Source organism: Calypte anna, chromosome 18 (assembly GCF_003957555.1).
Source record: "Calypte anna isolate BGI_N300 chromosome 18, bCalAnn1_v1.p, whole genome shotgun sequence".
Taxonomy (NCBI): Eukaryota; Metazoa; Chordata; class Aves; order Apodiformes; family Trochilidae; genus Calypte; species Calypte anna.
The window spans coordinates 3,753,785-3,766,922 of NC_044263.1; the positions used below are offsets into that span (position 1 = coordinate 3,753,785).

A 13,138-nucleotide genomic window follows, 5' to 3' on the forward strand; every position below is an offset into this window, starting at 1 on the left:
ATTATTTCTCAGTATGAGGGTAAGCAAACATGAGAGAGAAGTGGCAAGAAGCCAGCAGAGTAGAGCAAGTGTTTGGCTCTGTTTCAGACCCAAGGGGCAGAATGAAAAACCCAATTTGCCTTTCAAATCCCTCAGGGCATACACCTTCCTGCTGCCTGTTCCAGCAAAAGATAAAGCAGATGTTAGACATACAATGGGTGCTGGACAACTGTCACACTTGTTTGCAAATGTCTGGCTAGACTGTGTCAGAGCACACAGGATCAAGTCCTGCTGTAGTTTTTGTGAAACTTTCAGTTTCTCACCTTTTATAGTAGTGATTCTTTCTCTGCCAAGATGTAGATGCATATCTACGTCTCACTAGCTGTAGGCTGCCATCAACAAGCACTTCCACTGCAATTGTACATCACCAAGTATACTATATAAAGCAGGGTCATCATCACTGGTACCTAATTGTGATGTGAAGCAAAGAGATCCTTCCTTGGGAAACAAGACTCTGAAGCAGCGCATGAGACCAGAACTTTGATGACAGTCACAACCAGCTTTGCCTCCAGGAGTCTTGTTCATTTTTTCCCAGTGCAATTCAGGGAAGTCCAGAGTATATGCTATTTAGAGTATGTCAAGAATCAAAGAACATGAAGAACAGTTCCTAGAAGTAAAATTGATCTTGCTGGTTTAACATGAGTTTCACACATCATTACTCTTCTCATCAGCAACACAGGGTCACTGTAGACAGCTGTTCCTAAGCAACAGGAACATACACACTTTCTGTGTCTTACTTGTTTTAGCATTGAAGGAATTCAAGGTCCAAGTGAGACTTGGTAGCATCACAAACATGCAGGACCTTCACTACACATTTCATCAACACACATCTGGTGAATGTCCCCAGTGCCACCACAAGCAGCTGAATCAGGGGCGAAACCACCACTGAGGAGACTGGGAGAGAAGAAAGAAAGAAGTGACAGTCTCAAGTGCGACATCTTGAACAGGCAAACATTGCAAGGTTTGAATCACATAAAAATCCAAAGCATTCAGAAATCAGCTTTCCTCAGCAGCCAGTATGTACAGTTGTGCAGCAAGAGCCCAGCATCTGAACCCTGTCAACTTTCTCTTGTGTTGGCATAAAGCTGATTTCAGACCAACACAATGTACAATGCCCAGTGAGGAGGCAGAAAGATCACAGCTTCTTTAGCTGCTGTTAAACTCCAACACACCCACTGCTGCATTTCATTTGCAAACACCGGAAGGCAACAGGAACATCACACTTCCTACTGCAGAGGAGAAACAATTGCTTTCCAGATCTGCTATAGAGAACTTTAAAAGCCCTGTAAATGTTACAGGCATAAGTGATGATGGTGTAGAAAAACATCTCCAAACTGTTTCCACTCACTAAGCAGCTGGTTTGTTCCTCTGGAGACTGGATGGTCTCTCCCCCCTTCTCTGTTGTAGCAGCATACAGCCACAGAGCACAATGCACCAGTGGGTTTGCAGACCAGCATCAATCCACTCCGTTCACAGCTTTTTTTTTTCCTCTCTCTTTCTTTTTACCACGCAGACTGAAATGTCTTTATTCCTTCAGTGATTTTCTATATGCAAGACCGAACTCGAGAACAATGCATTAGCAATGATCTATGTGCCTGAAAGCCATCCAGCACATTCAGCTGGAATGGCAGGGCGTGTGCTACCAAAGCTCCCTGCAGCTGGGACCAGGAGGCAGCAGAGGTACAAGCGCTGAACGCAGCTCCCTGTCCCCCCCAGACTCTGCACTCTAACGCGCAGGTTTCCAGGCAGCTCCACCGTGGAAGTTACACAAATGTGTAACGAGTAGGAAGCTTCCTGAGGCGTTTACAAATCCAGAGACATAAAGCTGCCAGTAACTCACGAGCTGTGTAAGACTGACTCAGCCTCCATGTGCTTTTTGGTGTGTGTGTGTTACAACTCCTTGAAACATTTCAGGAGATGCCTACTTCTACCGGCACAAGCTCAATAGTGCTGTGTTTGCTGTACTGCTGATGTCTGGCTCATATTGGTGCCTTCTACTCCTAACTTTTTGCATGAGGCAAAGCCAACAGTCTGTGTACAGGCTGGTGGGATTGAGGAGAGGCATGTCTGAGTAGCCAGGGAAGGGAGAAATGGGGTACCTGATCACAAACCTTTCATGGTGCAGGGAAGGTGGAAATACAGGCAGTCCCAGAGACCTGCATCCAGTTTGGGGGCTGGCTGGAGTTCAGTGTACAGAAGTATTAGAAGATTAAGGAGAAACTCGGGGAATTTTTCCTGTTCATCCTGTAAGAGGCAGGAAGATTAATGACCTCCAGGTAGCTTTTTCTTGCTGAGCCATCTCTCCAGGGTATCGTGGCTAAAAGCCAAATCTGATTATAAACCTTGAAGTGCTGGGAGATTGCCATCCACTGAAACAACACTGGGGATGGACACAGGCTAATGCAGGGATGGTAAAAGACAAGGCATTACCCTGCAGAGGGAATAGTCTCTCAGATATCAATTTGCTGCTCCATGCCTCAGTTTCCCTCCTTGACTGAAGGAAGGATAGATTTCCCTCCCCTCTTTCCTGAGGACTGCTGTATTCAAAAGAGCCTCTGACAGAAGGCAGCAAGGAGTCAATAATCCAGGCAGCAGCAGCAAACCAATCCAATCTCCTTCAGCAAAAACTGATCCTCTCTCACCAGCCTGCTCTTCCCTTCAAGTCTGTCCACAGGGCAATGGATTTGAAGGGACTTTTTTTTTTTTCCCCCTGGTCCCATAACCCAAAGTAGACGAGTCAAAGGGTTAATGCTGCATGACAAAGGTCAGCCCAGTTTGGGGAGGGCAGAGAAAGAGAAGCATTGTGACCACAGACAGCAGCTCCCTGCAACCAAACGCTCAGAAAAAAAAGAAAAAAAAAAAAAGAAAAAAAAAGATCTCAGAGCCCTGCCTAAATCCCAGGCCTTTATCACTCACAAAAGCCCAGCCCCTTGAGTCATTAATCGTGTGCTCCATGGCTGTGTGCCTCAAAGAGCAGCAGATGACACAAGCCCAGCTGCTATTGCTGCCCCTCCTCAAGGTAGTGGGGCAGAGGCAGGTGCATTCCCAGTGCCCTCTGCTCGACACTAATCTATTCTCCCTCCTTGTCCTCTGCTTTTCATCTCCTCCAGCAGTCCACGCTGACAACTGTAAATGAGATTAGACTTCAAGGCATGGGACAGATGCAGAACCCCCTCTGTGCATTGCCAAGAGACCCTTGTAGCTTTTAAAGTGTCTTTCCCCTTTACAATGCACAGCTTGGTGGAGGGGGGGGAGGGGACAAATTTCTTGTCACACTCACAGAAGTGTCTAATAGAGCAGACAGGGCAGACCCTGATTTTAGGGCCTGGATGTTAATCTGTTACCACCATGGACAGTCTTCCCAACAGCACCTCTGATTCTCCAGTTACATTAGGAGATGAAGTAACAGGTCTGTGACTATTGCCTAATGCCTGTTCCTATGACCTCCTCTTTTCAGCAACACTCCACCTAAATGCAGACATGCATCCTGATGAGCACCAATCTAAAAAAGCAGCAACAGTTCAAAATTCAGGCAAGGACATATTGAAGGTCATATACAACCCTGTGCTCACCCCACCTGCCTATACCGCTCTCACTGCCATCATTTCCTGTTCTACTCCTGTCCTGCTTCTGCTCCTCTGCTTCCAGTGACCCACACAAACTAGAGGTAAGACATAAACAATTTTTTCAGAGAAAATGGTAAAATCTCCAGGCACAAACCACTGCCTGGAGCTCAAAGAAACCTGTTTGGTGAGGTCTCCTAGCCACAGCTGGCAGGGGTTAGCCAACAACAATAGCCAGGGAAGCTTTTCAAAGTGAAATGTGATGTGTAGCTCAACAGTGCCCCAGTAAACAAACTGGAAATTCTTTTACAGTGTGGGAAGTAGCTCCTCCTGTCTGTGTTAAAGGCAGGAGTTAAAGTTAACACAAACCATCATAAAATTCAAAATAAGTCCCTTTCTCTGTTACCAGCAACCCTCACCATTGATTTCACAGCTTTTCATTTTCATGGCTGGGATGGTTTACAATTTCAATCTAGCAGGAACCAGCCTTGAATTTAAGAAGGTTGCAAAGTCAGTGTATTTTAATGTTTTAAGATACCATAGCAGAGCAGGTTCAGCTGCCCTCATTGCTGGTAGTGACAGGAGCTGAACTCTTTCTGTCAAGTGCACATCTGGTCCAGGAGATTTCCATAGCCTTGATTCTGATCTCAAGTTCTCCATTAGCTGCCCACACAGACTGGATAACTTGGCATCTCCCTGCATTCCCCATAAACTCTGTTCATCTGTTGCCATCACACCCACGTACACATCTCAGGAAGGAATCCAAGGTTTCTAAAGCAGCTGCAACAAAAACACAGCCTGGATTGATAAGCAGTAGGACCAAGGTGCTGAGCCAGTGAGAAGGGTCTTTTTGGAGAGTTTTATGTGTGTCTATTTAAAACAAAATTGTTGTCATGACTACAAACCAGAGTACAGGTGAGAAGAAGTGAGAACTCCAAGATGAGGTCTGGTAATGTTAATACACCCTTGAAATTTCAGCAGCCACGGGGATGGGGAAACACAGAAGATGATACAAGAAAGCTAAATGGCACCTTCAGAAGGCAGTTCTATCCTAACGACCAATATCATCCTCCTTTCACCCAGCACAGCCCAGGGCTGGATAGGCTGCAGTCACCTCTAAAGCAGTGGCCCTGGGGACACAGAGGCTAAGGAGGACACCTAAAGCCCTGGAAGGGACATAGCAAAGCAGAAAAGTCCCTCAGGAAACTCCTCTGCAGACTGACTCCCTAATCATCAGACAATTTGGCTTCAACAGGGACAGCAAGGTGTTCTCATGTGCAAGGCAATTAACAGGTGATCTTATTATCACAGAGAAGTGTGAAACTGTCAGGACCTGCTCCTGGGATTGTTGTACTTCTAACTCTACCAGATTAACCAAAAAGAAAAAAAAAAAAAAAAGGGGGAAGGTTTGGCTAGTGAAGAGCAAATGAAGAACCTGAGTAATTGTGGAGGGATGGAGGGAGCAGTGCCTTGCTCTGCTCAGGGCCTGGATTCCACTGAGAGACAGAGTGGAGCCCTCAGCAATGGCGCAGGCTCTGCGGAAGGCAGCAGATGCACAGCAAACGTGTGTGAGGGGGTGGAGGCTGTTTATGAGCACAATAAATAAATGTATGAATCTCTATAAAAGTTCCCATATAAAAGTGAGTTAGAGCTGCCTGAGGGCCATGGCCTTGTAATAAAAAAACGCATCTCATAAGCACAGTATGAAGCTGCAGCTGTACTGCAACTGCCTTGCTGTAGCACTGAAAAGCTGCTAGTCTATCCACTCCCAAATTCTTGGGGGAAGTGCTGACCTCACTAAATGGAAGGGGAATTTTGGTACCTGTTTCAGTATAGCAAGGATTTTGTCCTGGGAGGGGCATTTTTGAACATCAAAGCCTAGGAAGCAGCTCTGGATCTGCCTTTTTTTTTTTTTTCCAAGTTATTTTACTTCCTAAAAAGAAGCAATCTGCAAGTGGCTGGACATACTGGCTTGAGTCTGACAGTGTGACAGATTAGAGCTGGATAAAAACAAAGGAATTCCTCCAGAAAGCACTGTCAAAAGCTTTCCTCCAAAATAAGGAAAAAGCCCTGCTTTATGGTTGGGCAGCAATCTTCATGAAATTTCACATTTTTAATTTAAGATGTTGGGGGGGATGTCATAAAAAACCCAAGCCCTTTAATTTTTGTAAGTCAAAATAGAAACATAAAAGTAATTTTAAAAAATCTCTCCCCACATTAAAAAAGCCATTAATTAATTCTCCATGACCCCACACCCCAAGGCAAGGGGGGGAGGAGTGGTGACCCCTTCCTTGCAGTGTTTGCACTTGTACTCCAGCATCACTGAAACCAGAGACTTGCAGACTCCCAACCTGTGAACACTTTGTACAGAGCCTTTTCCTCTGTCTCTCTCCTGAGAGGTGGTGAATGCAGAGCCCATGGGTCTCAGCTGAGAGGACAACTATGAAGCTTCAGTCCCAGCCCATGAATCACAAATGCAGAGGGCACATGAATCTTTGGCCACTCATTTCCACTCTAAGCCCACATCAGGCCAAGTCACACCTCCCAGGGAGAGCTGCAACTGTTCCCAGTTTCAACACACAGGCTTTCTCTAGTTATTAAGACTGTCCTCATGTTTCACATGGATGCCAATTAGAGCCAAACAAAACTCTCCCCTCTCCTACCAGCACAGAGCTGCTGGGAATAGCAACCTTGTTCCATGACAAACAGCATCTTGCAATTCACTGCAGGGCTAATTGCATTGCACTGCTGATGGAACGCTCAAGGAAGACGTCAGCTCCTGAGCTTTGCCCACAGGCAACAAGGACATTATTGATTTATTCAGGACTTAGGACCAGTTGCCACAGGTTGCATTCTACTTGATAATAAAGCCTTACAGACAAGGCTTAAATTTCAGCTGCAGCCCTAATTGAAACATAGCTAATTATTGAAGGTCTCCCTTTATAGCCCAGTCCCTTGTCACCGTGGTAATGTTCTGCAAATTCAACAGTCAAATTCTTCCCTCCCTTAAAAAAAAAAAAAAAAAAGGAAAAACCCCATCTACTATTCAAGCAAGTCCAGTGGGAAATTAGAGATTCCTCTTTCTGAGCCTGAGGTAGCTACCAGCCAAGAGCCCCATCCCACAAGGACTCAATGACTTCAAAGGATGCTTGTAGAATCAGACTACAAATTAATGCCAGTGTTTGAGATGGGAGAATTCAAAGTGGCTGAAACAAACATTCAGCCCAGACCACAAGCAATTTATCTTGCATGCACCTTTCTTTTGAGTAGCAACATCCCCTGCAAGCCCCAGCAAATTCAAATACACCACAAAATTTATGTGATCAACAATTACAGTAATCTAATTCCCAGCTGCCAGCTTAACTGACTGTACAACAAATGCACTGCAGACCAGGCACATGGCTTAGCAGTTGGTCACAGCTACCCGGGTACAAATGAGCTCCCATCAGAACAGGCAGAACAGTTACAAGCTGAATGATAATGGAATCCCCAGGGCACCAAGGACATCCCTGAACAGAGACTGCACCACAGCTTTTGGCTTTGCAGTTCAGCCAGACGTGGAAGCAAGATAATCACTTCATAAAGCAGGGACAAAATCCCATCTGAACTTTAGTATTGCCAGAACCATGCCAGCACCAGAGGAAGCTCCCTTACAGAAGGTGACATTTAGACACATACAAAACAGTACAAAAGTTTATGGCATCAAGAGAGTGCTGTAGTTTAGAAGCAAGTCAGCCCTGGAATAATCCTTCAGTCATAGCTGCTTCACAGTTCAGCCTGGTGGATGGAAGGAATACCACAAAGAAAACATTCATTTAAAGCTGCTAAAAGCATAACTTACTAACTAGTACCCACAGCCTGAATTCTCAGCAGCTGTAACTCAGAGCTCTACAGAGCTGTGCTGATTTCAGCTGGCTACAGATCTGACCCAAGGCATTTAACAGATAAAACCACAGTCTTTGGTACAGAAGCAGAAACTTTGCTAATTCTGTGCAAGTTGAAAGCAGAAGGTCCTCCCCCGGAGGCTGTAACCCCACAGAAGTCGTTTTAGCAGCTAGAGAGCCATTTCAAAGAACACAGTGCTGGTTTTACAGGTCCTAGTTTGCCTGCCTTAAAAAGCCTTTAATTCACAGAGCAAGGATTCTGCAACTGGCAGCAAACAGCACCTACTGCAGCACCTCAGCTTAGCCCCTGTGCTAGATGGGATGGCCAGGTTGGGCCTGCTTTTGTCCCTGGCTGCTCTGAAGAGGAATTAGAAGAAAGGCCCAAAGCAGCAGTGGTAATTATGACTTGCACACCAGCATCCTGGGAACTGGGAGCACGGAGCACGTTACTCCTAGGCTGTATTTTAAATGCAGGGAACATCTAGTACAGAGGAAATTAACTGGAGGTTAGACTCTTTGCTCACAAGACAGAGACAATATATCAGTTGTTCACATACCTGATCAAATAGGGCTTTCCAGTGCTGAGGTAATGCATTAGGGAAGAAAAAGAAGAAAAAGAAGGTATAAGAGCAACAGCATTAAAATGCAGTAAACTGTTGAAGTATATTTGAACAGAGAAATAACCAAATTATATAGTGCCATTCCTAACATCCTTCTTCATCCCAGAATCACCTACCCTTCCGGGGGAGGAGGCAGGGGGAATCTACCAACCAGAGGGAGGAGAGTTTTCAGTTACAAACCCAAATTAGGGGGAACTTGAAACATTCATGTGTTAATTCTGTTTTCCCCCCCTTTGTCTATTTGCAGGCAAGCAAGGAATAAAAGGCTTTTTTACTCACAGGGATCAAGAAAGCTTGGTGCATATTGAGGGGAGGGAGGAGTTAGCAGTGGTTTATCAGATCCCTTTCCGAGGTCCTGTGGCCCAATGCTGACCCAGAGAGCACCTTGCTAGGTTCTCAGAGCCTTGTCTGCTGCCTGCTCCTACCTCTGGCAGGGGCTTGCTATGGGGTTTTTGATAACCTGTAAGTTCTGAGCCCCATATGCCCACATCTGAAGAACTGCTAGTTCTCTAGCATCAGGTGAAAAGCTGGAGAAAGTCCATGACAAGGATATAGCCCAGAACTTTTGTGCTAGCACATCTACCTTAAAAGCTCTGTGCAGAAGAAAGTTCCACTTTAACAGATGACCATGTGAACATTCTAAGTCTTTGTCACTTGGAAACAGAAAAAACAAATTGGCAACTGGCTCCAATTTCTGCTTTGTAGAAAGACCAATGTCAAGTCATCTCCTTGTCCCAGGCTTGCTGCCTCACATTCCCACAGAACAGAGGAAATTTCTAATTAATTGTTCAAGGCTCTCTCTCACCTCTCCTGCATTTGGGGGCCAGCTGAGAGCAACCCCCATGGGGCAACATGGCTTGGGATGCACCCAAAAAACTGCACATTTCCAGCTCCCCTATCTAAAAGCTGCTCAGCACACTTTGTTTCTGGCTCATTTACTCTCACAGAAAAGCAAAATGAATAAAATAACAAACCGTCAGATCCACAGAAGCAAATCTCACTGTGCAAAGCAGAGCTCTGGTGGGAGTCTTGTCTAGACCTGGAAGAACATTTCCTTTCCTATGGTAGGCAGATCTACAGCAGAACTGACTGGAGAGAACAGTGGGATATCAGGGCACTGAATTCCATTTGATCAGTTAAGTTGTTGGCTCCCCTCCTCCCCATTTAGCACCATAAATCAGCCCAGCACTCTAAACAGAACATTTTGGGACTGCCTGTATCCTGGCTTTGAGGAACACTGCTCTGAGAGCTGTAATGACATCATAGCTGAGCTGTTATACACTGAATGCTGTGACAGCCAGACCTCTACTACGTAATATTTTTGTGGTTAATAACACATAAAGAACTGACCTTGTGTCAGTTCTTGCTGGCCAAGCCAGAGAGTTCACATCAAGCTTTCAAATGTAATAATAACAATAGAAAATCAACCTCCAGTTAGGTCTCAAAGGAGCATGCTCGTAGCACAAAGAAGTTTGAATTTTCAGAGACAATGCTCTGTAGCCTGCTTGTTTCAGCAGGAAATTTTGGCCAAGGAGGAGGAGGGCATTTACACCGCTTCCTGCTCTTCTAACTTGCAGATGACATATGATACCTCAGGCTCCTCTCACATCATCTATTGCCAGGTCTCAGCAGCTCCCATAACCAATGCATCTGTGGGCTCTAGCTCTATTTTGTTGATAGCAGAAAACAAGGTACCAGAGTCAAATAACAATGCAGATCCCAGTGTAAATAACACTGTGAGCTGGATCAGACCCAAGCTGTCCTACCTCAAGGTCAAGCAGCAAGTCAGTAGTGGAACTAGGATGAGAATCTAGATTTCACCAAGGGAGGCTCATGGTCTCTTTCTTATCTCAGAAGCCCAATCCTGCCAGGCACTCAGCACTTCAGCATCTCCTGGGCCCCTGGCAGGACTGAATTGCTAATGGCTGCATTTGTCTCAAGGCTGGAGTAACTTCAAGAGACTGAGATATGTCACAACAGGAAATCTTTCTTGTAGACCATGCAGACAAGCACAAAATTTGTCAGAGAAGGAAAGGTCACAGTCTGAGCTAAGCACCCAAAGAGATTTCAAAACCTGGACTCAGAAAGCTCCTGGAAAGCCATCCTTTCCCAGTGAAAGCAACACATGCCCCTAGGTCAGCTGTGCTGCTCTGAGGACTGTCTGGCAGTGTCGTAGCAGAGGTCAAACTGCATCACACGGTCCCTCCTGACTGTGCAGTGCTCAGAAGTACAGCCTGGGGAATGGAGCTCTACCAAACAACTGCACTTCCTCCGCTACCCTCTGGGAAGAAAATCCAACAGCAACCCGATTCTAGGTGACTCAGAAGGAAGGACTGGAGGATGAGGAGCAGCCACTGCCCTTAAGCACCCCCAGGCGTGTTCCTCCAGCAGTGTCATAAAAGTAGAGGGGAAAGGGGATGTACCATTGCTGAAGGCTTAGTTCTCAACTGATCCTTTCATGCCAGTGCAAGACCCTAGACAGAGCCCCCTTCAGAATGACATTTAGTATCTCTGCTTCGTGCCTCCACAGGCAGAACAGAGCCTGCGTTTACCACAGCCCCCATCCCAACAGAGTTTGTTGGGAAGGAGAGCTGCGGGCAGTCCTGGGATGCAGCAGGAATGTAGAATCTGCTCGCGTTCACTCTTCCCCAGACAGGTGCACAGCGAGCCCTGCCTTCGGGACCGGCAGACGCAGAACTACTGCCTCAGCTCTGCAGGCTTTGCTGCTCAGCCTGGCAGGAGCAGATTCAAAGCACGCAGGACCACTTCGTGTCCTTCTAGGCTGGATAAGCAGAGGCAAAGAGCCGATGCCAAGTTATCCCACCCTCAGGTGCAATCAGAGCTCAGAGGGTGAAGGGAAGCTATCAGCCCTGCCGAACCGATCAAAAAACTTCCTTGCTGCTCGTTGCTTGGGGTCTGGAAGTGGGAACAGGCTTCCGAGAGCAGAAGTATTTCACATCTGTCCCCCTCCAAGTGGCTGGGACTCTGGAAAAGCTCTCTGTCCCCAGAAAGCCCCTCAAGCCAAAGCGTCAGCCCATCTCCAGCCTCCAGAGACGTCTCTGCGCGCAGCCCCGCTGTCCCTTCCCGGCCAGCCGCAGCTCGTCAGCATCTTCCTGGCTGCGCGGTTCCGGGTGCGGAGACGGTGTGGACCCGCATCCCGTCCAGGCAGCTGCCGCCAGAGCTCTCCGGGCAGGCGCATGAGGAGCTGCGGGGCCGGAGCCCGCAAACACCCGGCGGAGAGGGGCGGGAGAGCGGCGGGGGCCGGCGGCTTTCCCTCGCCCCAGAGGGTCACTAGTCCTATTTCCACCCCCCCCCCCCAACCCGGACTTCATCCATAAATAGCTTGAGCCGCTTAACCTGGCCCGAGGGAAAGGGAGGGAAAGACATTGAGCAAAGGAAACTTACATCCTCTGCGGCCATAGGTAGGACATCCTCCGAGTCCAGCACCTCGATTTCTTCTGCCTCTGAGCTGGCAGCCACAGCAGGGGAAGAGCGGGCGTGAGGCTCCGGCAGCCTGTCTCCCATGCTTGGAAACGGTCCCCCTCCAGCCCCCGCCCCCGCCCCCCCCTTCTCCCCAGATCCTTAAAGAAATTAAACCTAGCTGCCGCTTGGCAAACTTTCAAGCGCAGCCGAGCCTGCCTTCATGCCTCCCGCAGCCAGGAGGGGAGGAAATCCTCCATCCAGGGAACATCCAATTAACACGGGCAGCGCTGGCGGGCGGCATCCCGGCGGCTGGCTCCGGACGGGGCAGGTGACCCCTCCCCGCGGCTCGGACCGCTCGCCTCCTCCTGCTGCCCGCCCCCGCCGCTGCCCCCCGCCCGGGGCACGGCCGACGCCTCCCCCGAGCCATGCCGGCCCGGGGGGAAGAAGGGAGGGAGGGAGGGGGGGGCTGCCCTTCCCGGTGCGGGGGAGCTGCGCGTCCTCGGAGGGCTCTCGGAGGCAGAGCCCGGAGCTGCAGCACATCCGAGGATGCGGGCTGGGCGGCGACGAGGGGAGGGAAGGGGAAACGGGGAGCCCCGGGTCAGTTCTGCTCGTGGCCGGGGGGGGCGGCGAGGCTCGCCCGGTCACCGCCTTTCCCCGGAGAGACCCGCCGAGGATCGGCCGGAGCCGGGCAGATATCAGCCCTTTCTCCGTGTACGCGCTCCCGTGATCCTGCTCTCAGATGAGGTCCTGGAGCTCTCGGAAAGCAAGTGCGGGCAGGTGGCAAGATGTGCCGGGTGATTTGGGCTTTACTGAAGCGAACTTCTCCGTCCCGGAGACTCAACAATTCGGGACTGGTGTGGGGTTTTAAGTTCTTTGCCACAATTACTTGCCCCTGTATGTCAAGATGGGTATCATAGCCATCTGGAGCCTGGATTAGGAACTTGAGGAATGCCTTGACTGAAGGGGAAAATGCAGCAGTTTTAGATTCTTCCAATCAAGTACAAAACTAACAGGCTGGGAAGGGGGGGGGCAAGCAGAGCCGGGCTGATCCCTATGGTCCCGGTGCCTCTGCTCTCTGCTGCACCGACTGCCAGGGCCAGACACAGCCCCGAGGGGCCAGCATCATAAACCACATCCACATTTCCTTGATACAAGAGCTCCAACACCAGACCAAACACACCTCAACCACAACTGCAGAACCAAGCTAGAAGTCCCTCTTTCCTCTACAATCTTTAAACAAACAAAAAAGCAAACATAAACCAACAAAAAACTAACAAAAAACCCCAAACAAATAAAAACGATAAAAGGAAGCAGCAAAAAAATCCATACCTCTCAAACAGGAATGGGATCTTCCATCCAACAGCATCAGAGCATACAGCAGAGACCGTCTCTCCCATCCACAGCTGTAGTGAACTCCATACTTTTGGTCTGGATCATGTTTGTGCCACACAGACCCATGTTCTAAGCCACCGAGTCCCGGCTTCTTAGTTACTAAAAGATTTTTCTGCGGGGAAACTGTGCCAAATCCTTTCCATGGACACACAAGAGCTACGTCTACCTACAGCCACCAGGGCGCAGCAGGTTCGCACGTCTCAGCATCCTGCACGGC

At 48.4% G+C, this 13,138-nt stretch overlaps 1 protein-coding gene across 3 annotated transcripts in view; it reads right to left on the reverse strand.

Annotated features, from left to right (window-relative positions):
* Window positions 1-13,138, reverse strand: part of RHBDL3 (rhomboid like 3) — a 55,060-nt gene that overhangs the window by 40,285 nt on the left and 1,637 nt on the right. Inside the window, exons 1-2 of one of the 3 annotated variants that reach the window (XM_030461841.1) lie at window positions 11,512-11,631; window positions 8,044-8,067 (exon numbers count right to left, since the gene is read on the reverse strand). The exons of the other annotated variants lie outside the window; for them this stretch is intronic. Of the exons in view, the coding sequence (XP_030317701.1) occupies window positions 8,044-8,067; window positions 11,512-11,631 (144 nt within the window). Of the gene's footprint in view, window positions 1-8,043; window positions 8,068-11,511; window positions 11,632-13,138 lie in introns of those variants that run through there. 3 annotated transcript variants of the gene reach the window in all.